General features: G+C 45.7%; 1 protein-coding gene across 1 annotated transcript in view; it reads left to right on the forward strand.

Moving 5' to 3' along the window:
• Positions 1-23,248, forward strand: part of POLN (DNA polymerase nu) — a 157,374-nt gene that overhangs the window by 91,936 nt on the left and 42,190 nt on the right. The window contains 2 exon segments of the mRNA XM_045997769.1: positions 1,153-1,230; positions 2,028-2,142. Of these exon segments, the coding sequence (XP_045853725.1) occupies positions 1,153-1,230; positions 2,028-2,142 (193 nt within the window).

Consider the following 23,248-nt stretch of genomic DNA (forward strand, 5'->3'; position numbering starts at 1 on the left):
ACACATTTCTCTCTACCTTGTTGAAGTCTTGGGTAACATTTCCTAAAAACCTGCAAGTATTTATAATTGCTTTTCTGGATAACTAACTTCTTTGTCTTCAAGTTCTCTGTATTTGCATGACCAAGATTTAAATACACATTGAAAAATAAAACACAGCTAAACGGATAAGGCACCTCCCTTTCGGCAGTTTACAAGTTAAAATAGATGATAATTATACAAGGAAAGTAGCTCCCTTCCCACCATTTCTCCCCCACCAACTTCCCAATAGAGAAAAAAACAAACAAACATACAATAGAACTGGCTTTTATTAAAGTCTGAAATCTACTGGAAATGTTTATAAAAGCATACTAACACTGTTCTTTCTTCTGAGCTCTTCCACTGAAATGCTGACAGTTAGATTTCTAAAAAAGAAAAAGGTCACATCTAAGCAAACTAGGTTCTGTGGCCCATCCCCCAACTCCTGCACCCTTGGTGGGATGCTCCTGCCTCTCTGCTTTGGTAACCACGAAAGAGTGAAGCATAACCAGGGTCCTTTTCAAATACATAATCGCCGTAAGCAGGACCCGTGGAGGTGACCATGAGCACCTTTGTCTCCTACTGCCCTTCAAAACATGTGCTACACATCATAGGACCCCACAGCTTCCCCAAACCCTGTCTTCTAGGTGGTAAGGCTCCGGGGGCCTCCAGAACATTCTTACCAGAGTATGTTCAATGATCCGTGTTTGAGCTTTTCCTCACCAAGAATCCTAGACAGAATGTAAAATTTTAACAACAGAAAGGCTACTTTACTCTCAGCAATACCATTTGCTTTTAAATTATATTAATAAAAATATTCAGAAAAGTCAGAAATCTGGACTCTTGACTTTGGAATGATATTAAAATAAACTCCTTGTGAGCAATGGCTATGAATCAGCTTATGACCAAATTCACCAAATACTCTTAAAATAATGTTTCAGGGGGTGCCTGGATGGCTCAGTGGGTTAAAGCCTCTGCCTTTGGCTCAGGTCATGATTCCAGGACCCTGGGATCCAGCCCCACATCCAACTCTCTACTCAGCAGGGAGCCTGCTTCCTCCACTCTCTCTTTCTGCCTACTTGTGATCTCTGTCTGTCAAATAAATAAATAAAATCTTAAAATAAAATAATGTTTCAGGTCTGGAAGGCACGGTGCTCACCATCTCCCCGAGGAGCATGTTCATTGCCCCCGATGGCCACACCTTCCTGGCAGCAGGTACGTGCAAACCATGCTGGACAGACGCCCTGTGTCAGTGTCTCACTTTACACGTTTCATGTTTCAAATACTTGAATGGTAGATAATTCAAAGGTGCTTACAGAATTCCTCCTTTAAAGCAAATCCTAAAGCAAATATTTATATGAAGGAAAGATTTCTTGTGCACAGTAAATAAGAACAGATCTGCTTCAATGGTTCCTCACCTTCTCTAGACCCCAGGTGTCCCCTCACAGTCCCACCCAGTCTGCCCCTCCTTTCTCCTCTTCGCCCTCATCTTGCTCCCTCCTTTGCCTCCTCTGTGCCTTTGCTCAGTGTCACTTTCTTGAGGAGGTGTTCCTGACCACCCCTCCCCCCTGAGCCTCCTTTCTTGATCTGTCTTTTCCACTTCACTTCTCATCTTCTGACAGACCAGATAACTCACACACATTGTCTCCTACTCCTAGAACATGGGCTCCATGAAGAAAGGCCTATCTGTTTTGTTCACTGTCAAATCCAAGTCACACTGCTGGGCACCTGCAGGCCCCTCTAAACTTGTGATGGACAGGACGAACAGAGGAGTGCCTATGGCCTTCCCCAGAGGTGTTGTGGGCCTCACAGAAGGCAGGACCAGTCCTTAGATTTGCAGACCCAGGGATGGCCAGTGGCCCTGAGGCCAGAGGACCCTGGTGGGGTCAGGGGGAGATGTTGCCCTTGATGCTGCAGTGGGGACAGAAGGCTGAGGGTGGGCTGCGGCGTGGGTAGCGATGATGAGGGACACTGTTGGTAGATTCAGAATTAATGTGGGTTCTGTCCCCCAGACTTTTCACAGATTGAATTGCGCATTCTTGCACACTTATCTGGGGATCCGGAACTTTTGAAGTTATTCTGGGAATCTGAAAGAGATGATGTATTTTCCACCCTGACTTCACAGTGGTAAGATACATGAGCTCACAATATTATCAGATCTGTAGGAATGCTGACATGATTTTAAAAGCCTGAAGTTTTTCCAAGGATATTTTCACCAGAAGGAAATGATATTTTTCTCTAGTAGTTAATCCTTTTGAAAAGAGGAGTGGGTAACTAGAATGCCAAGATTTCCCTAATTATGAAAAAACTGATGGCTCTTCACCAAAAATGCAGCCGATTGCTAGAGAACATAATAGAGATATTGGAAGAGTCCGAGGTGGGAGCGTGTGCTCCTCCATGCAGGTGTGCGAGCTGTAGGGGTGGGCCCGGTTGTGTCCTCCCCACACCCCCACCCCATCAGGGCCAGGAGCACATCAGGCTGGGAGGGACAGTCCCTACCTAACAGTGACCTGCACTCACAGAGAATTCTGGAGGCAGACAGCCTTGGGTTTTGTGGGGCAGTTTGGTGGTGTCTTCCAACGCCTGTCCTTGTGTGTCCTGAGTGTTCTTAGCAGGTGACTTTTCCTTATCCTGGCATTGAAATCCCTGCTGCCTCTTGTGCAGAGCGGGCCAAAGAGGGAAGGAGTGGGCTCCCCCGAGACTGCCCTTGCCGGGGGCAGGAGTCCTGCCCAGGGCCCTGCCGGAGCAGCACTGTTGAGGCTGCAAGGGAGGCTGGTAATGGCCACTCTCTAGTCACAATAGCCACCAGGGCCAGGTACGCCACTGCCTGGAACTAAGTGGGGATTCTGCCAGGAGGAAGAAGAGGCATGGCGCCTGCTGTCCATCCTCTCCCTCCGTCCCCCTGCAGGCCTCTCCTTCAGGCTGCCCCTCCTGGCGGCCTTCTCACCCATCCCACCTTATCTGGACGTTCGCTCACCTCAGGAGTCACCCTGGAGGCACTGCTCTGCGATGGCTGGCCTCTGTGTTCTTGGGCCACTACATATCCCTCTCTGTCCCCCTTACTGTCTTTCTGAAGGTATGTGAGCCCTATGAGGGCAGGGCCATGTCCCCTCATCCAGCATGGGCACTAGCCCCTCTCTACCTCGGCCCCACTGAGCCACTGGACTCCAGGTGCATGCCGCACTCAGGCCTTTCCTTCCCCCGGGTCAGGAAGCTCTTTCCCTGAGTGTCCCCGTGATTCACCCTCAGCTCAGTGTGGGATGCCTCAGCTTCCGTCGAGGACCTGCCCTCCATGCTGCTGCATGTCTCTCCATGGTCTCCATCCTTCCTGTCCTGCTGGAATGTCAGCTCACGGACGCACGGCCACCCGGCCCCTTCCACCATGGTGCTCATGGGCTGTGGAGTCTCCGCATGAGTCCGCGAATAAATGAGGGCCTAGCATGGGGGCCAAACAGTCCTGTCGGCCAGGAAGCATCTCCTCTCTAGACCCCCCACCCCACCACAGGACTTAGTTGAATTTTTTTTAAAAATCAGGAATAAGTATTGTTGTCAAGGTGACAGAGGAAGGAGGATACTGCCATACACTGAGCTGGGCTTTAAAGAGTGGTTGTGGGTATCCGTGGTGAAAGCAACAAACTCCACAGCCAAGCAGAGAATTAGGCCGGGCGAGGGGATCAGCATGTGGATGGCAGGACAATCTGCCACGGTCAGGCTCACTGCCTTCTCCCAGCAGCCTCCTTCTGGCCCTGAGTGGGAGCCTTCTCTGCGTATCTCCTCCTTGTCCTAAGCGCTGTCCCTCCCCCTACACAGGCCAGCCTGCCAGATGGGGCCCATCTCACACACTGGGACCTCACAGAGCTGTGGCCTGGGTTCCTCTTCTGCCAGCTACTCCTCAACTCCCAACTGTGATTTCGAGGCCCCCTCATACCCCCAGCCCACCCAGCCTTCCTCCCCTTTGTGCGTTCCCTTTCTGTGAGTCCCACCTGGGATGCAGCCCAGACTCCCCTTCCATGGCTCCTGCATGCCTAGGCATGCAGTTGTGGCCTGTCAGATGATCACTAGGTAAACGAGGGCATGATGGACCCCTGCCTCCCCATCGATCTCCATCAGCTGCCCATGTAGGACTTGCTGTTCCCTTTACTTCTCCCCTCCTTGGTTGCATGTTTCCAGCCCCGGGTGATCCCATCCTCTCCTTTCCTATTGCCCAGCTCCAAGGTGCTACAGGAAGCCATGAAGTGGTGAGTGAGTAAGTCCACCATAAATTTGGGTCATCTGAGCTGAGGGGGACCCTTACTAGTCTCTACTCATCAGCTGCTCCAAATGTTTTTAGACTTGCCACAAATGTCTACTTTTCTCTCTTAATCTCGAAAGAGAACCTCATCTTTTACATGAATGACAAAGAAGGGGGCCTCAGACATGAGCCCCTGAACTTCCTCCTGCTTTGCCTCAGTGTGTCCTTGTAGGTCCTCCTCCCGGTCTACAAAGTTTCCTGTCTCAAAAGAGGAAGCATCCTCTATTGCCAAAATCAAGAAACCAGGACTGTGGATTGTACATCTCTAGGTAATGCCACACATTTACACATTAGTGTGAATGGCACCTCCTAGAATTGTGCAGTGCACAACCAGTACAACTTTACACATCAGTCCTCATGTGGATTCCCTTTATTTTCCATTTTTACTCTAGCATTGTTCATTTCCCCTTGTTGACTTCACCTCCCCTTGCTCCCACTGAAAACAACAACAACAACTGTCTAGGGTTGCCTTCAGGGAAATCCTATTTTCAACCCCATTGGAGCCCTTAGTTACTGTTTAGGTACAAAAGAAACTCTACACTTCTTGTTCTTTCTCACTGCTGGATCATTCTTGCTTTTTTGAATAAACTTTCACTTTACCCACTTAGGCTTTTCTTCTTCCAGTTTGGAGCCTAGAACTCCTCCCATCTAAGACAATGACTACCTTTCTTCGGGGTGCAGTCAGTGCTGAGGTCCACAGCTTCAGCACGAGCATGCTCAGGCACTGCCCACCCGTAACCCCCAGTTCAAAGTCTCTGTAGGGGTCAGTCACTGACCCTGGGCACCTCCAAGTCCCATACTCGTATCTCCTTGCCCACCGCTCCAGGGAGATGCCCTTCTCCTCGGTGGGCTCCATTGGTTCTGTTTAAAATCAAGATATCATTTATATACCATAAAATTCACCATAAAGTATACAATACAGCAGTCTTTAATACATCACAAGGTTTTGCAACCATTGCCACTGCCTATTTCCAAAACATTTCCATCCCTCCAAAGAGAAACCCCACTCCCCACTCCCATTCTGGCACTCCCCGTTTTTCCTTCCCTCCTGGAAATAGTCTCTCTGTCTCTCTACATCCGTCTGTTCTGGATTTTTCACATTAATGGAATCGTACAATATGTGGCTTCCTGTGTCTGGCTTCTTTCAATGAACGTAATATTTTTAAGTTTCATCCTTGTGGTTGTAAATATCAGTACTTCATTCCTTTTTATGGCTGAATGGTATTCCATTATCTGGAATCATATATTCTGTATATTTTTTTAAAGATTTTATTTATTTAGGGGTGCCTGGGTGGCTCAGTGGTTTAAGCCGCTGCCTTCGGCTCAGGTCATGATCTTAGGGTCCTGGAATCGAGTCCCGCATCGGGCTCTCTGCTCGGAAGGGAGCCTGCTTCCCTTCCTCTCTCTCTGCCTGCCTCTCTGCTTACCTGTGATCTCTGTCAAATAAATAAATAAAATCTTTAAAAAAAAAAGAGAGAAGAAAAAGAAAAAGATTTTATTTATTAGACAGAGAGGCAGGCAGAGAGAGAGGAAGGGAAGCAGGCTCCCTGCCGAGCAGAGAGCCCGATGCAGGACTCGATCCCAGGACCCTGAGATCATGACCTGAGCCGAAGGCAGCGGCTTAAACCACTGAGCCACCCAGGCGCCCCTATTCTATATATTTTGGTTTAAACAAGCAAATAATCTTCCATTTGTTTATCCGTTCATAGTTGATGGGCTTTAATCCTGCTGTGAACACTCACATACAAGTATTCGCATGGATATGTGGATTCATTTCTTTCTTTTTTTTTTTTAAAGATTTTATTTATTTATTTGACAGAGAGAGATCACAAGTAGGCAGAGAGGCAGGCAGAGAGAGAGAGAGAGGGAAGCAGGCTCCCTGCTGAGCAGAGAGCCCGACGCGGGGCTCGATCCCAGGACCCTGAGATCATGACCTGAGCCGAAGGCAGCGGCTCAACCCACTGAGCCAGATACCTAACCGAATCACTGGGACATAGAGTAATTCTGTGTTTAACTATTTTTCTTGTGGTAGAACACAATAATATAGGATTTACCATCTTAGCCATTTTAAAATGTACAAATCAGTGGCAACCGTATTTAATTTTTTGTGGAACAAAAGAGCGACACGACTTTACAGTCTCGCAAGCAGCTGTGGGGTTCTGATTCAGTACTTCCTATTATCTGTATGTTTGGTTCCAGCTGTCTTGGTGGGTGTGAGGTGTTGTCTCCCTGGGGTCTGACTCGAACTCTCTTGATGACCGAGGATGCTCAGCTCCTCTTCCTGCTCATCCTTTGTGCTTTATCTTTGCCTCTTTCCCCTCCTCTGCACCTGGAACACAGGTACTGACCCAACTTCTTCCCTGAAGATGTCTCTTCTTATGTTTCACTCTCCCTCTAATGAGGATATCATGTAATACAGAGTTTTTAAAGCATGTAATAGATTTGGTTACACCCCTGCCCTCTCTCCAGAGGTATGGAAACCAAGGACAAGGAAGAAAATAATGAAGATAAGAGCAGAAATCAATAAAATCGAAACTAGGAAAACAATAGAGAAAGTCAATGAAACAAAAGTAGATTCTTTAAAAAAAATCAATAAAATTCATAAACCAACAACAACAAAAAAGAGCACACGAATCCTCAATATCAGAGATGGAATAGAAGATATTAATACAGATCCCAGAGGCATCAAAAGGATAATAAAGGAATATGAAAAACAACTTTATGCCAAAAAATCCAACCATTTAGGAGAAATGGACCAATTTCTTGAAAACCATAAACTACTAAACCCCAACTAAAGTAAAATAAATAATCTGAATAGTCCTACAATCGTTAAAGAAATTGAATTTGCAATTTATAAGTTTCTGAAAAATAAAGCTCTAGGCCTGGATGGTTTCCCTGGAGTATTTTACCAAACATTTAAAGAATTAACACCTGGGGGGCCTGGGGGGCTCAGTCGGTTAAACAGCTGCCTTCTGCTCAGGTCATGATCCCAAGGGTCCTGGGATCAAGCCCCCCATCAGGCTTCCTGCTCAGTGGGGAGCCTGCTTCTCCCCCTCCCTTTGCCCCTCCCCACTGCTTGTGTTCTCTGTCTCTCTCATAAATAAATAAAAAAAATTTAAAAAGAATTAACACCTGATTATATATAACTTCTTCCAGAAAATAGAAGACAAAGGAACACTTCCCACTTCATTCTGTGAAGCTGATATTCAATATGATGCTTAAACCAAAGAAAGTAAAAGCTAAATAAATCAACAACAACAGCAAAACTCAAAACCTCTGCAGACCAATATCACTCACAAACTTAGGCGCTAAAACCCTCAACAAAATATCAACAAGCTGAATTCAACAATGTCTAAAATAATTATTCACCATGTCCAAGTGGGATTTATTCCAGGCATTCTAGATTGCTAAACATTTGAAAATCAATTAATATAATCCACTTGTGATTAAGCTAAAGAATAAAAATAATGTGATTATATCCATTGACTCAGACAAAGCATTTGACAAAATCCAACATCCATTCATGATAAAAATGCTCAGGAAAATAGAGAGAGGAACTCCCTCAACTTGATAAAGAGGATCTTCAAAAAACCTGCAGCTAACAGCACATTTCATGCTGAAAGCCTGAATGCTTTCCCTCTATGATCAGGAACAACTTGTTAGTATTGAATGTCGAAGCTCTAGCCACTGAATGAGGCAAGAACAAGACACAAATGGTATGCAGATTGGAAAAGAAGAAATAAAACTGACTCTGTTTGTAGATGACATGGTTGTCTATATAGAAGTCTCAAAGAACATACAAGAAAAGAATTCTTTTAACCCCTAGAACTAGGAAGTTCAGCAAGGTCACAAGACACAAAAATAACACGTAAAATCCAAGTGCATTTCTATAAGCTGACAATGAACGTCCGGAAAATCAAAATTAAAAACACAAGACCATTTAGAGTCACTCCAGAAGTAATGGAGTCATATGCAAAGTATCCAAAGATAATGAAGTACTTAAAAACTCGGTTAACAAAGGATGTATGGGATCCCCCTGTGTTGATGACACAGGAGCAGGGAAAGCTGTCTAAGACGACCTAGTGAGTGTGGACACACTACGCATGTGCAACAGAAGACCCAACGTAGTAAATGTGTCCAGTCTTCCTAGACTTATCTGTGGGCTTAATTCCAGCCCCATGAAAACTGAAGGAAGTATTTTGTAGACACAAATAAGCTTAGTTTAGATTTATGTGGAAAGGCACAGGCCCTGGAATAGCTAAAACAATCTTGACAATAAAGTGGGAGGAATCACTACCTGATACGAAGATATAATATGCAGTAATCAAGAGAGTGGGGTGTTGGCAGAGACCAACAGAACAGAAAAGAGAAGCCAGAAATAGACCCACACAAATATGCTCAACTGGTTTTTGAAAAAGGTCTGAAGTACTGGGCAGAAAATAATTCTCTTCAGATTCATGGTAAGCTGATCACCCAAAACCCAACTTGAGAAGTTCATGTCTACATTGGATACTGTCTGTGTCTTTTCTGCATCTTATTAGCTTGTATTAGTTTTTGAGAGAACTTCAAAGATAAGCTTTTAATATTTGCATGATGGTTGCCTCTAATTCCCCACACTTGTGACTTAGACTATAATTAGTTGCTGTGGAAATGATTTTTATGTTCCAAACAGAGGACTAGAATAGCACATGGTAAAAAGCCACAAGATCAAGTATACGCTTAAAAATGTTTGTTTCCTGCAAATGTCTTATTGTTTGAAACTCAAAAAGCAAACAGGCAAGTTGATATTCTATTCTGGAATATTTATTTTTTTAAAAGATTTTATTTATTTATTTGACAGAGATCACAAGTAGGCAGAGAGACAGGCAGGCGGGGGGTGGGGGGAGCAGGCTCCCTGCTGAGCAAAGAGCCCAATGCCGGGCTTGATCCCAGGACCCTGGGATCATGACCTGAGCTGAAGGCAGAGGCTTTAACCCACTGAGCCACCAAGGCGCCCCTATTGTGGAATATTTAATAACATTTTCAAAGACTTATAATTTCCTTGAAAAACCTTTAAAGATACACAGATTACATATAAAAATGGAGATGCGAGGGGCGCCTGGGTGGCTCAATGGGTTAAGCCTCTGCCTTCAGCTCAGGTCATGGTCTCAGGGTCCTTGGATCGAGCCCCACATCGGGCTTTCTGCTCGGTGGGGAGTCTGCTTCCCCCCTCTCTCTCTGCCTGCCTACCTCTCTGCCTGCTTGTGATCTCTGTCAAATAAATAAATAAAATCTTAAAAAAAAAAAAAGGAGATGCGGAACAAGTTTTAGAAATCCTTTGTAAAGCTGTGATTTGGTCAATGAAATCCTAGACTCCAAGAGCTGGGACCAATCTTAGAGCCGCTGCCACCAGCTTCAGCATTTCCAAATGAACGTGGAAGACAGCCATTCTACACTGTAGGTCTAAGACAGGCCACAAGGCATCTTTCTACAGGGTAATCATTACATATTTGCCCCATTTCTAACAGTTTTTACAAAATACAGGTAAAAACCTTTCCTTATTGGCTGTGCATTCAACTCAACATTTTCAGAGTGAAACTTGAAAAAGAATTTTTCACTGCAGAATATATCCATTTTTCTTTTGCTTAAGACCTCCTGGGTTGCTTTTCTGAGATATTCTCCCATAAGGCAAGTGTGGTAGATAGTGTTGTGGGCTACTCCCCCTCTCTGGGGGAAGATGGTGCTTCTCTACCCAGCAGATGTCAGACTTGGGCCTGTGACTTGCTCTGGCTAACAAAATGTAAGCAAAAGTGACGTGTGTCACTCCTGAGAGGAGGCTTTAAGAAATTGCACATGATTCCTCTTGATTTCTTTTCTCTCTGTCACCATAGCTGGCCACATTGATAAAGGCCAATCCGTCATCCTGCATTATATATGGCAGAGCAGCCTGGAAGCAAAATGTAGTGAAGAGGAAAGATAAACTCTCCTTGCTGTAGGCAGAAAGATTTGGGAGTAATTTATTATGGCAGCATCACTTTGCCTATCCTAGGATCTGTAGGACTTGGTGTCAGAAGTAAGAGGTTGTGTAACAAATCCTAAAACATGTGGCTTCAGAGAGGGGTGGCAGGCAATGAGGAGACACCCACTGGAGACTGGAGGATGGCATTTGGTAAATGGCATAACATTCGGTGAAACTGTCTTTTGTGATAATTTGCTAGGCAAGTGATACCCTAATGAGCTGAGGCTTTAGGCAGAGCGGACCAGCAGAACACTAGGAAGGACATGCTCTGCTTGGTCTCGTCTGCATGTGACAAGGTACTATACAAAACAAACTCAGAAAAGAATTGGCCAGTGTACAAGTAGGCATGAAAGGGAAGAGAAATTCCAGAAAATTGGAGTCTTAATGTATTTGAATATAGAAATGATTTTCTTCTCTAACCAGTAAAAGATAAATCTGAAAAGGGTTTTGAGCAATGAAGGCCAATTAAAACGTTGCCTTTAGCAAATTAAAGGTGTGGCCTTAATGCCTACTGTTATAGTCTCTGAAAGAATCAAGGAGGCACCCAGAAGTTTTCAGTTAGACCACATAGCTCTGGACAAAAAGAGACTAGCAGTGGCTTTCCCACAAACTCCTGCTAAACTCAAGGTACCTGCAGTAAAGCCTAGAGAGAGGATACACCTCCAAATGAATTATGGATGGGTCTGTTGGCACATGGAACTGAAAGAAGTCAAATGGAACTGATTACGTTTCTGAGAGTTGTACTTCCCAGAGGACCACCAGTCTGGACTAAAAGAGGCGTCGATTGTTCAAGACTTAAACCCTGGGGCCCCACATCTTCTATGGGAAGAAGTCATCTGGGAAATAAGCTCAGGGAGAGAAGATTTCTCACTGGCCTCTTAGATGTAGCCAAGAAATACAATAGAAAAGGAAATCCCAGGAGATGGATAAAAGGCCATGGAGAGCAGTGGACTAGGAATATACTCTTGGGGAACAGATTCAGGGCCTCCTCAAGGACCCTCTTTCGCCCCCAGAGAAGGATCTTCTCAGCACGTACCCAGTGAGAATGCTGTGGACCACTGACTGCCATGCATCTCACTCTTCCCCTTTCCAGACAGGTGTGTTCGCTTCGGTCATCTCATGCCGCCCAACAGCCATACCTCACCCGTGTGCCAGGAAAGAGCCTTGACTTTTTAGTCCATCAGCCTGCAGAGCAAGAGGAGCCACATCAAGACCTGACATAAAGACGATCACAAAATCTTGATGGCCTGCTCAGATGGGACTTTGGATTGTCACCTTGGAAATGGGGAGGAAAGCATATATGTGTGACCAGAAGGGTGGACTGTGGTAGAATACATTATTAGTGAAAAATCTTTGTTTTTCTCCCCAGAGAAAGAGTGTACTTCCTCACCCATTGACTCTGACTTGGCTAAGTGACTTGCTCCATCCAATGGCATGTGAATGGAAGTGGTGTTTGTCACCATTGGGTCACACGTGGTTCTCCAGGCTGTCTTCTTCCTCGGCCATGACAGCCATCACTGTTACAGATACGGGCTGGGCTGCACTCCTGAATCACAGGACATAGGTCACATGAGGCAGAACCTCAGCAGACCCGCAGTGGGCGTGCCGGTGAACAAGGACCAGTCCTCTCTTGGGTAGGCCTCTGACTACAGCCTCACCTGTCCTTGCCACACAGCAGTGGTGCTATCTGCTTCATTAGTGAGTTTATACTAGGCTTCAGTAATCTCTGAGTGCTCTGGGTACTCCAAGCTTACTCCAAGCTGATTTTCCTTGACCACCTAAGATGTTCTATGCCTAGAAGGCCAAGAACAACTTAGAGGGGTTTTGTTGGGTTACCACTAACAGTGCTGAAGAACCTCCTTGCAACCTTGTGATTTGGGTTCCTGGGTCACACTGCCACATGAAGGAGGAGCCAACCTTATAGGCCACATCCCCTGGAAAGTTACATGACCCCCTGTGCAACTTTCTTCTGTGCACAACTCACCCTGTACTAGATGTCCTAACATGTGGCTATCTGAGTGGGGCTGTTTTTTAAGTTTTAATTCATGAGACTATTAAAGAATAAATTTCTAGTTAAGATGTAAAAAAAGGAAAGATCACAAGAGACTATTGCTCTAACCCTAACAATAAAACCAAGATTAATAAATTACAAAATTAGTTTTTCTAAATTTACCAGCAAGCTGAGGATATAACTAAGTGAACAGAACTCCAGACAGAGATGAGCCCTTCACAGAAATGAAGAAACCCAAGGCTTTTCTCATCACCAGTGGAAGGCCGGCAGAGGAGGACTTTGTCTTAAAATGGGGAGGAAGAGACCAGCTAAACTTAATTACATGTGGGCTGGTGTGACAGAATTCTAAAGTGGCCCAGCTACAGAGCCCATTACTTATCATCTCTTTCCCACGAGTCTTCTCAGAGGGTCTCGGGGCAGATATCAAGGCTGAGGGCAGGGCAGGTGCAGCTGAAAGTAATCAACTCCTGGCATCCCAGGGCCTTCAGCCACCAAGGGCTGGGTTATGGTGGAGGTCTGGGGGAACCCACAGCCCTCTAACAGGCATTCTAGTACAGGAGAACTCTCCCACAGTGTGAAAAGCTGGGTGAGACAGGAGGACAATGTGAAATTCCTAGCAACCCAAAAAGCTGGCAGTGGGTTGGTAACACAAAGTGAGATCGCCTGTGGTCTGAAACACTGACAGTGTAACTGTGAAGCTCCAAGAAATCCTGGCAATTATGCCAGTTCTCAGACTGCTGACCCCTGGAAGGGAGATTTCTGATCCCACTTTCAAAACATTGCAAGCCAATAATGAACTGAATCAAACCAAAGTTGCAATAAAGTCCAGACCCAGACCAACCACAAGTCAAATTGACTTTGCTCTCAGCTCTAGTGACCCAATATAAAAAAGTGGTGTATCCTTTTTAGGAACTATGCATGTACTTCAGTCTCTACTTTCCTTTTGTGAAAAATGTCTAGCAAATAATTTTTTTAACATTTTAAGACCTAAGACGTAAGAAAATGTGCTTACGACCAAGAGAGTAAGCAGCAATTTAAGTCAACCAATGAGATGGTCCAGATGTTGGAACTATCAGAAGAGATTTTTTTTTAATTATAAAAATGCCAAAGTATCTAAATGAACAAGTAGACAATATGTGTTAAGAGATGGTTAATTTTAATAGAGATGTTAAAACAATAAAAAGACTCAAATAGAAATGTAAAAGATGAGAAATACAACGGCAAGAACAAAAATCCATAGATAGCTTCACAGCAGACTGGACCCGTGTAGGAAAGAAACATCAACTTGAAGACAGGCCAGTAGGAAGTGTCCCAGATGAAATAAAAAGAGTAAAAAAGTGAAAACCACCTAACCAACCAGAGAGTCCAAGATATGCAAGGCAATATAATGGTTTAACCTGTGTATATTTGGCATCTTATGAGGAAAATGAAGAGTCTAAAGGTAAAATGGCTGAGAACTTTGCAAAATTGATTAAAGGTATCGATCTGCATATCCAGAAAGCCCAACAAATCCCTAATAAGTTAAACATGAAGAGAACCACACATTAGGCACATTACAGTCAAACTCACAAACACCAAGGAGAAAGAAAACCCTGAAAGCTGCAGAGGGGAAAAGACAAGTTATATAGATAGAAGAGTACGTATTACAACTGACTTTTCCCAGAAACAGTGGAGACCAGAGGATGAAGGGACTATACCCTTGCTGTGCTGAGAGAGTCCATCTAGATTTCTGTGTCCAGAATTATCTCCCCAAAATGAAGGCAAAGTAAAATAATTTCAGATTTACAAAATCTGAACAAACGTGTCTTAGCAGACCTACTCTACTTGGGATACCAAAAGCACCCCTTCAAGCTGGAGAGCATGAGGCCACTGGACCTGGAGCTGCAGGCAGGAATAAAGAGACCGGAGACAGTGAGGACAGATACAAAAACATGCTTAGCTTCATTTTGCATAGTTTATTTTAAATATTTTGTATAGTTCTATATCCGACTTATATATGGTTTTGAATTCTTGAAAAAACTTTAAACAGTTTTTTAAGTTTACAGCATAGAAATAAAATAGAATCCATATATGAGTGAAACCATAGGATAATTCACTCATATGTGGAATATAAGAAACAGTGCATTTGTGCCCCATACTGGCCACCAAAAAAAAAAAGAAAGAAAGAAAGAAGGAAAGAAACAGTGCAAAAGACCATAAGAGAAGGGAGGGGAAAACTGAATGGGAAGAAATCAGAGAGAGAGACAAACCATGAAAGACTCTTAACTCCAGAAAACAAACTGAGGGTTACCGAAGGGATGAGGGTGGGGGCTGGAGTCACTGGGTGACAGGCATTAAGGAGGGCATGTGATGTAATGAGCACTGGGTGTTTTAATACACAACTGATGAATTGTTGAACACTGCATCTGAAACGAATGATGTACTGTGTGGCGGCTAATTGAATTTAAATTTAAAAAAAAGAAAATGTAAGACATAAAAAGTACAGTGGGCAGGAAGGGGAGAATGTGGAATTATGTTATTTCAAGGTTCTCACACTACCCGTGCCTCATTGTAATCGTATCCAAAGGCAGATTATGGCGACTTGAGGATGTGTGTTATAATTTCTAGAGCAACCTGTAAAACAATATCTAGACAAGTCAGTGCAGGAGATAAAATGGGATATTAAAAATATGTGGTTTGGGGCACCTGGGTGGCTCAGACAGTTAAGCATCTGCCTTCGGCTCAGGTCCTGATCAGAGAGTCCTGGGATCCAGCCCCGTGTCAGGGCTCCTTGTTCAGCAGGGAGCCTGCTTCTCCCTCTGCCCCTCCCCACCACTTGTACTTGCTCTCTCTCTCAAATGAATAAATAAAATCTTTAAAAATAAAAAAAATATGTGATTCACCCAAAAGAATTCAAGAAAGGACAAACAGAGAACAAGATGCAAATGGTGTAAACAAAATTAAAATACCGAGGTGAGAAATTTAAACTGCAAAACGAAGACCATCTCTAGAAATAAAGAGACATTTCATGATGATAAAAGACAAATTCATCAAGAAGGTGTGACCATCCTAAACCTGAATGTACCTAATAAGAGAACTTTAAAAAGCTTGAAGCGAAAATTGACAGAACTAAAGAGAGAAACAGAATGCATTTTACTTATCCAGTCACTGAAACAGCCCTTGCTTTTCCCAAAGCAAAATTTATTTTTAAATGAAGTTCAATAAATATGTAATTAAGATGTCATACTCTTTCTCTTTTAGGAGACACATTGTGGCATTGATTTCAAGATACATGCATTGCAAACATCTGGCTACCACACATTACTATTTTTTCCTGGACTCCTGTGTAGTGCTTCTGTACAAAAGTTCTGCTGCGATGACTGATGACAGCAAAGGCTTTTCTCATGATTACTTCTGCTTTGGAGATTTTTTTCTTTTCTTTCTTCTCATCCAGTCATTTTCTCCTAAGTGTACTGTTTGATCTTCCAGACTCTTCTGTTAAGAGGTTGAGCGGTTCTGTGCTGTGTTTCTTTCCAGAATTCCTACAAGAATTGGCAATTTTTAAACAACTCAGTGGTTTATGGGCCTTCAGAGCTTCCTAATGCTACCTGTTCTCTAAAACGTCCCAGGAGTGACATACGCAGGTTAATGAGCACCGCGAGATGATCAAGTCCTGTTGATAAGCGGAATCATCCCCAGTGGGAGTGGGTTATTCACTGCTGCTTCATGTCAAAAAGGAGAGCGGCTTTGCATGTCTGATGACCATGCTCATTTCGCTGCTTTCCCACTGAGGTGCTGAAGACTAGTGCTTCATACAAAAGGGGAATGGGCCATGAGGGGGAAGGGGTAAATGTCAGCCACCAACCTCTGGTACCACCAGGGACATCTCTGGTCAGCCACAGCTGAGCTCCAGAGTTTGGGCAACACACAGATTCACAATGCATGCCTTGCAGGGAGAAAACTAGGAGGGAAGAATTAGGATAATACTCCCTTTAGAGTATTCTGAAATTTTAATGGATTTCAGTACATGTAATGCAATGAATAATTTATTCTGGAGCCCTATAGAGATTTGGAAGAAAAGTTGGCAGAACTTGGTTTTGTTCCGATGGCCTGTGCACATCCTCTCTTCTGTGCCCAGAAGGCTTCTATCTCTCTTTCTTCTCTGCTTTCTGTCCCTTTGACAATACAAACAGCACTCACTGTTATGCCTTGCATTGTTTTATACTCATTTAATACCAACAAGAACCTAATAATAGTATTAGTACCCCATCTTTTGGGTAGACTGAAGCCGAGGTTGTTTTAGTAACAGACAAAGTCACACAGTCGCTGCCTAAGCCCCGTGATCCATATCCAGTGCGTGATTCTAGAGCCATAGCCCTTAACCCTTGGGGCTTTAGGGAATAAATTCCCCAGTCTCTTCCTTAGCCTCCTACTGACAGGGCTTCCACTGGGATTATCAGCTGAAGAGATGTGCAGGGTGAAGATCCCTGCACACCAGCCCCAGTGGGCGCGCTTGGAGGAGCAAGTCCCAAGATCTAGGCAGTCTTCCTGGAGGCAGATACGGAGTCGATGAGGTCACAGATGCAGCCACAGCCGTAGCTCCCCCAAGAGGAGCAAGGACACCCTACTTCTCACCCTCTGAGGTTTGCCAGGGTGAAGCTGCAGTGCGACAGGGTCCAATTCCTCAGGACACGGGACAGCATGGGGACTCAAGGAGGTAGGAATGGGAAATGCCATGCAGAAACCTACAGAGAAGTACGTCAGGGAAACAGACTCCACAGCCCTGATGGAGCCCAAGTGGAAAGTGTGGCTGGTGGCGTGGTTAGATGGGCCACTCCTGCCTGCCCCCAAACTGGACCTAGCCCCATTCTGCAGAAGTTGCCCAGCAAGGGCAGGACTCGCCACATGGGAGGGCAGACCGCGTATCGGAGCTGGGGCTGAGCAGTCGCCAAGTCATTCCTCTCCTTGGGACAAGAGAGCCGGTGTGCCAGGGACCCTGCACCTTCTGCCTCCCAGTGTAAGTGCTCCTGATACTTTACCCAGCACCCTCTTCCCATCATCCACCTGTTCTCAGGACAACCTCCTCCCTTCCCTGGCTCCACCTGGGCTCCAGGTCCAGCTGTGCCATTAGCTGCTAGTATGATCTGAGATTTTTTTTTCATTTATAAAATGGGGATAAGGATGTCTACCTCCCACGATGATCCCACTCATCTACTCAATAAATACATGAACATCAATCACATGATTCAGCTGTGAAGACTGTTCATCAGTTGGAAGGATGGACCTTATGCAATGCAACTGAATATTTCATCACATTTTCTAAAAGGTCATAAAAGAGAAGTACAGGTGCAGAGAGGGCAATGGACCGTGCCCTGTCCTAGTTTGTGATCAGAGAGGCTTCCATGAAGGGGGTGGACTGAGGTGTCCAGCAGAGAAGGGAAGGTGGCAACAGGCCAGAGGCAGTGAAGGCACAAGGCCCTCAGTGTCGGAGGTGAGGCCCAGGTGCCCAGAGTGTGGGAGCCTTGGGACATGGCGGTGCAGCTGTCCCAGAGTGCCTCTCGGTCTGAGTGCCAGGCCAGCAGCTCTAGGTCTTGGTGGCAGCCCCCCCAACTGTCCCGCGAACACTGAGAATTCAGCACGTCTGGAAGAGCTCCACACCAGCACTCAGTCCCTGCGGGGGCCAGCCTCACCCCACCCTTCCTCCTTCTCATACCCCGGTTCCAGCCATGCCGGTGTCCCTGTTAACCCGGGGCCTCTTCCCTTTCTGACCTCAGTTCAGGTCCTTCCTACGGCCACATCTACTGTTGTACCAACTTTACATCCTCCCTACGGCCACCGCCTTATCTCCCTAGGATGCGGCCGGGCCGCGTGACCCCTCTGGGCCTTCCCTGGCTGATAAGACTCCCCCTCTGCCCGCCGGCAAACCCTGGCAGGCCCGCCTGTGAGAGCCAGGAGCAAGAGAGGCGGGTGATGCTGCCACCATTCACGGCTGAGCTGTTTGATGTCCTACAGAGAGAAGCATCACAGCTGGAAAGAAGAAGGAGAAGGATCGTTTCATGAAGACGGCATCATTGCCTGCCCAGGAAACCAAGAGAATCAACGAAAAAAAAAACCCTCCATACCAGGGCCTGGAGAAGTCTAGGAGTAAATGAACACCCAGAAACTACTTCCTGGTCAACACACCAGTTACAAGATGTGATGGGGGAAAGATGCAGGGAGGAAGATACAACTATGATAAGCTTAGCAAAAATGTGCAATATCTAGATAAAAAAAATTTCAAAAGATAGGCAATCTCAATTTTAAAAAGATGTCTTGTCCTTACATTAATGCATAAAATATAGATGTGCCCTATGTAAGTATGCCAAAAAAGTCAATGGAATTTTTTTTAATTACTAGACAAACCTGCAGTTAATGGTACAAAAATAATCCATAATAACCATGAAAAAATGTTAAAGATGAGCAGTAAGGAAGACCAAGTCCTACCAGATACTAAAACATAAAGCCACAGTTACTAAAACATTGGTATGGGTACAAAATGGAATAGAGCAGTAGAAAAAAAGGAAGTCCAAAAATAGACCCACATATAGATATAAATTAATATATGATAAAATACTAATTTAAGTAAAAAGCAGGCTCTTGAATGATTTGTTCAAAATCCTCTGACAGAGTGCGTTTTATCCTGCCAGCGCCTCATGTCCTGGGGGAGGACTGTGGTGGCATTCTCACCCAGCAGGCAAGCCCTGTGTTTACGTGGCCCGCGTTCACATCATTAAAGCAAACGTCAAGTACGGCAGTCCATCAGAATTACAGGGGCCTGTTGAGATGAGCCCACTCCCTGGACATGGCGTAGATTCTGAAGCTTGGGAGCCCTGCGGGCATCCCGAGGGAGACTCAGAAGGACAGCAGAGGGAAGGCTATCCAGCCCAGTGTTCACACGCACGGGAAGCCAGGAAGTAAGTTTGCGTGGACTTCCCCAAGTGAGATTTTTTCAAATTGGGTCTTGAAGAGGTTTCTTTCTCCACAGCTGCAAGGCAGGGAGAATATCTCCTTCACTTATTTCCTAGACTTTTTTTTTTTTTTTAAACTATGAAGACTTGCCTTTTTAAGGCCAGACTCTGGAATTTCTTTAGTTAGCATTATAAACCAGACAGATGCCCAGAGATGAACTTGACTGAAGAAATGAAGGGCCCGAGGAGGAGCTGTGGCCACAAGACGGAAGTGCACAGTCAGGCCCTGCTTTCTTCCAGGTGTCCCGCGAGCTTGGTCTGAGGGGGTCACCGAACTGAACTGAACTGAACTGAGGGGGTTCAGCAGTGCAAGGGCCGGTGCAAGGGGGGGGCGCAGAACTCAGGTTTCCTGGGGCTCTGGTGGCCCGTGGTTGTCTGTCCACAGTTCAGAGCGGGGCCTTGATGGTTTGCTCAAAGCCCCCGGCCCAGTGAGCAAAGGTCCTCGGCCAGCAGACCTCCCTTCACACCACCACACTGGGGACATGCCCACAGGTAGAGGCAGCAGTCCCTTTCCAAGGCCTTCCCTCTGGTTGGGAATCCTCTAGTTCATTGTCCTCCTCGTCCTCATCTGTCTGGGATTGTATAGGCCTGTCCAGGCTCACACCGAGGGGACCTGAGGGGGGTGACAGCTGGGGAGTCAGGGCACCCCTACATTCACCCTGCTGTCTCCCCACGCTGGGTATCACCTGTTCAGTCAGCTGTCACACCAGTCTCCCCCGCCCCCGCCATCTTTTATAAACGTGCAGAAATGGAATCCCTTGCTGCTGGTAGCCCCTCTCCTGCTCCCTTCTTTCTGGTGATTTATTTTGATTCCTTTGCCTTATTTCAGCAGAGCCTCAGGAGGGAGCAGAGACAGGGCTGAACTAGGGGCCTGTGGGTTGGTTCTCAGCAAGGTGGCTGCAGGGCAGAGGGGTCACGCATCGTCTTGGGGAGGCTGACAGGCTCAAACCGGGAGAAGTCAGTAGAGGGGTCAGAACCAGCAGGTGTGGAATTGATAAGGTTTAGAGTATGGGGGGTGGGGGGAGTCGGGGGCAGTCAGGCCTGGGTGGGTGGTGAGGAGCCATGAAGAGGGGGTGCAGGGGGAGGACCCAAGAGTCCAATCCGCACCTGTGCAGCTAGAGAGTCTCTGCTGCATCCACAGAGAGCACCAGGCGGGTAGGTTCAGCAGCCCGAGCTCAGAAGGAGGTCTGGGGTGTCATGGCAGACACTCAGGAGCTGGCAGCTTTTATCCGCACACTCGGAGGGCTGCAGCTGTGTGCACACGTGTGCATGTGTGTGTGCCCTGCTCATGCACATTTCTGGGGCTCAGTCTGATTCACCGCTGCCCTTGCAGCCCTGCACAGCCCTCACCTCCCCCGAATAGGCATGAGCTCAGGGCAGGTACCACCCACCGCTGGCTGGGATGCCCCTTGGGGCCCAGGAGCCCAGTGACAGGACAGCCCTGATCCCTGAGCTGAGGACTAATCTGCCATCAGGGCCCTGCTTCCTCCTGAGGCCACAGAGGCCACGGAACCAGCAAGTGTGGTCTGGCCGGGTCCGTGGTAGCCCCACTGCTGTGCTCAGGACCATGTGGGTCTCCCCACTCTCTGCACCTCATTCTCTCTGAAGCCAAACTTCTCTGCCTGCTTTGTGGGCTCGGCCAGGGGAAGGTGCATCCCAAGGCCTCTCAACAGGGTGGGCGCGGCCGTTGGGTCTCCTGCTTCTGGCACCACGGAGACCCCCCATAAGTATGGCTTTGCTTCCAAGAACTTGATGGCAGGTTAAGGTCTGCACTTCTCCCCCTAGTCCCCTCTCTGGCAGCTGCCCCACTGTATGCTGGAACTGTTTCCCTTCATCTGTGTGATCACAACATACAGTCGGACCTCATCTTTGCCGGTCCATTCTGTGGAAAGTGAGGTGGTCTTTATTTGCATTTTACAGGACTAATAATGTTCTATGAATTAGCCATTCTGATTTCCCCTTCTAGAAATTATCTTTATATCCTCTGGCCAGTTTTCTATTTTTCTTAATGACTTGTAGATGTTCTTTTTTTTTTTTTTTGACTTGTAGATGTTCTTTATAAATTCTGGGTATTACCCTATTTCTCCTTTATATGCCCAGCATATAGTTGTTAATTATCTCTTGAATTTTTTATGATGCTTTTTATCATACAGGATTTTAAAATTATGATGTAGACTACTTATCTTTCATTCCTGATTATGGTTTGTATTGTGTGTGTCTTTTCATTAATACTCTCCTATTTGCAGAAAGCTGTATTTGCCTTTGTTTTCTTTAATTGCACTTAAGATTTGCTTTTTTTTTTTTTCTTTTTCCTGTTTAGACCTTCAGTGCATCTGGGCTCTGATCTTGTTATTTTGTGATACATAAAAACCAAGGTCTAATTTGATTTTTTCCAGCATGGCAAGCCTGTGATCCCAGTGCAGGGTCTGGGAATGTCTGCCCTGTGCCCATGGCTTTCCCTCTGTCATACTGTAAGGAATGGGGCTGCTGCCAGGCTTTCCATTCCATTCCATACAAATGTTTATCCCTCCATGATACCTTGTTTTTTGTTAATTTTCTCTGTTTTTGTGTATGATATGAAGTAGGCACTTAACTTTATAAATTCCCAAACAATCAGTTCCAACACTATGTAGATTTGAAATGCCATGTCGTCGACTGTGTTTTCATATGTACTATGGCCTGTTTGGGACTTTCTGTCTCCTTCAGCTGACTTCTCCGTTTCTACATCAGTGTCACTTGTGACCTTCCACGCCCAGCACAACCCGCATATCCTCACTGCTCACCCTCCTTAACATCCTCCTGACTTCTCCTTTGGGCTGTTTTTCAGGTGACCTTAGAATCACTTTATAGGGGCGCCTGGGTGGCTCAGTGGGTTAAGCCGCTGCCTTCGGCTCAGGTCATGATCTCAGGGTCCTGGGATCGAGTCCCGCATCGGGCTCTCTGCTCAGCAGCGAGCCTGCTTCCCTCTCTCTCTCTCTGCCTGCCTCTCTGTCTACTTGTGATCTCTCTCTGTCAAATAAATAAATAAAATCTTAAAAAAAAAAAAAAGAATCACTTTATAAAGTTTTCACCCCCAAATCCCACTGGCACTTGGGTGAAACTGCACTAACATCACTCAGCATGGGGACGTTGACATCTGCCAGTGCATCACCTCCAGTCCCGGAGCGTGGCTCATCTTCCACGTATCCTCACGTCCCTTCCTTCATGAAGATTGGCACATTTCTTCTCAAAATTATTGTCAGGCATTTGGGGTTTTTTTTCACTGCTATGGTGAGTGCAGCCCTTTTATTGTCTCTTCTGTCACATTTGGCAAGAAAGTATTCTGTATTTACTGTGGAGTTTTTTTAAGACCTAATTTTTCTCCAGAATGTTCATTGGTTAGAAAAAAAGCTTAAAAAAAATAAGAAATTGAAATTAAAAAAAAAAAGCTTAAATACTGTTTTAGATGTACGTAGTGGCAAAGATAGTACCAAGAGTTCCCATATATCCCATACCCAGGTCCCCCTATTACCAACATCTTACAATAATACAGTACATGAGTCACAATTAATGAATCCAATATTGATATATTATTATCAGCTGCAGTTCAAACATTGTTCAGATTTCCTCCATATTTCCCCAATGTGTGTGTTCTGTCCCAGCACCGCATCCAGAACCTCCCAGGACACTAAGTGATCATGTGTCCCTGGACTCCCCTAGACTGTGGCAGTTCTCGGATTTACTGTCGATGACCTTGACATGTCTGAAGAGCGCTGGTCAGGTGTTTTTTTAGAGAGTTTCTCAGGATTTGTCTGATGTTTTCCCTGTGATTAGACCAAGGTCATGGTTTTAGGGGAGGAAGACCACAGAGGTGAAGTGCCCTTCTCATCACATCATTTGTGGACGTGACTTGTCACTGTGGTGCTGACCTTGGTCCCCTGGCCAATATGGTGTTTGTCAGGGTTCTT

Source organism: Meles meles, chromosome 2 (assembly GCF_922984935.1).
Source record: "Meles meles chromosome 2, mMelMel3.1 paternal haplotype, whole genome shotgun sequence".
Taxonomy (NCBI): domain Eukaryota; kingdom Metazoa; phylum Chordata; class Mammalia; order Carnivora; family Mustelidae; genus Meles; species Meles meles.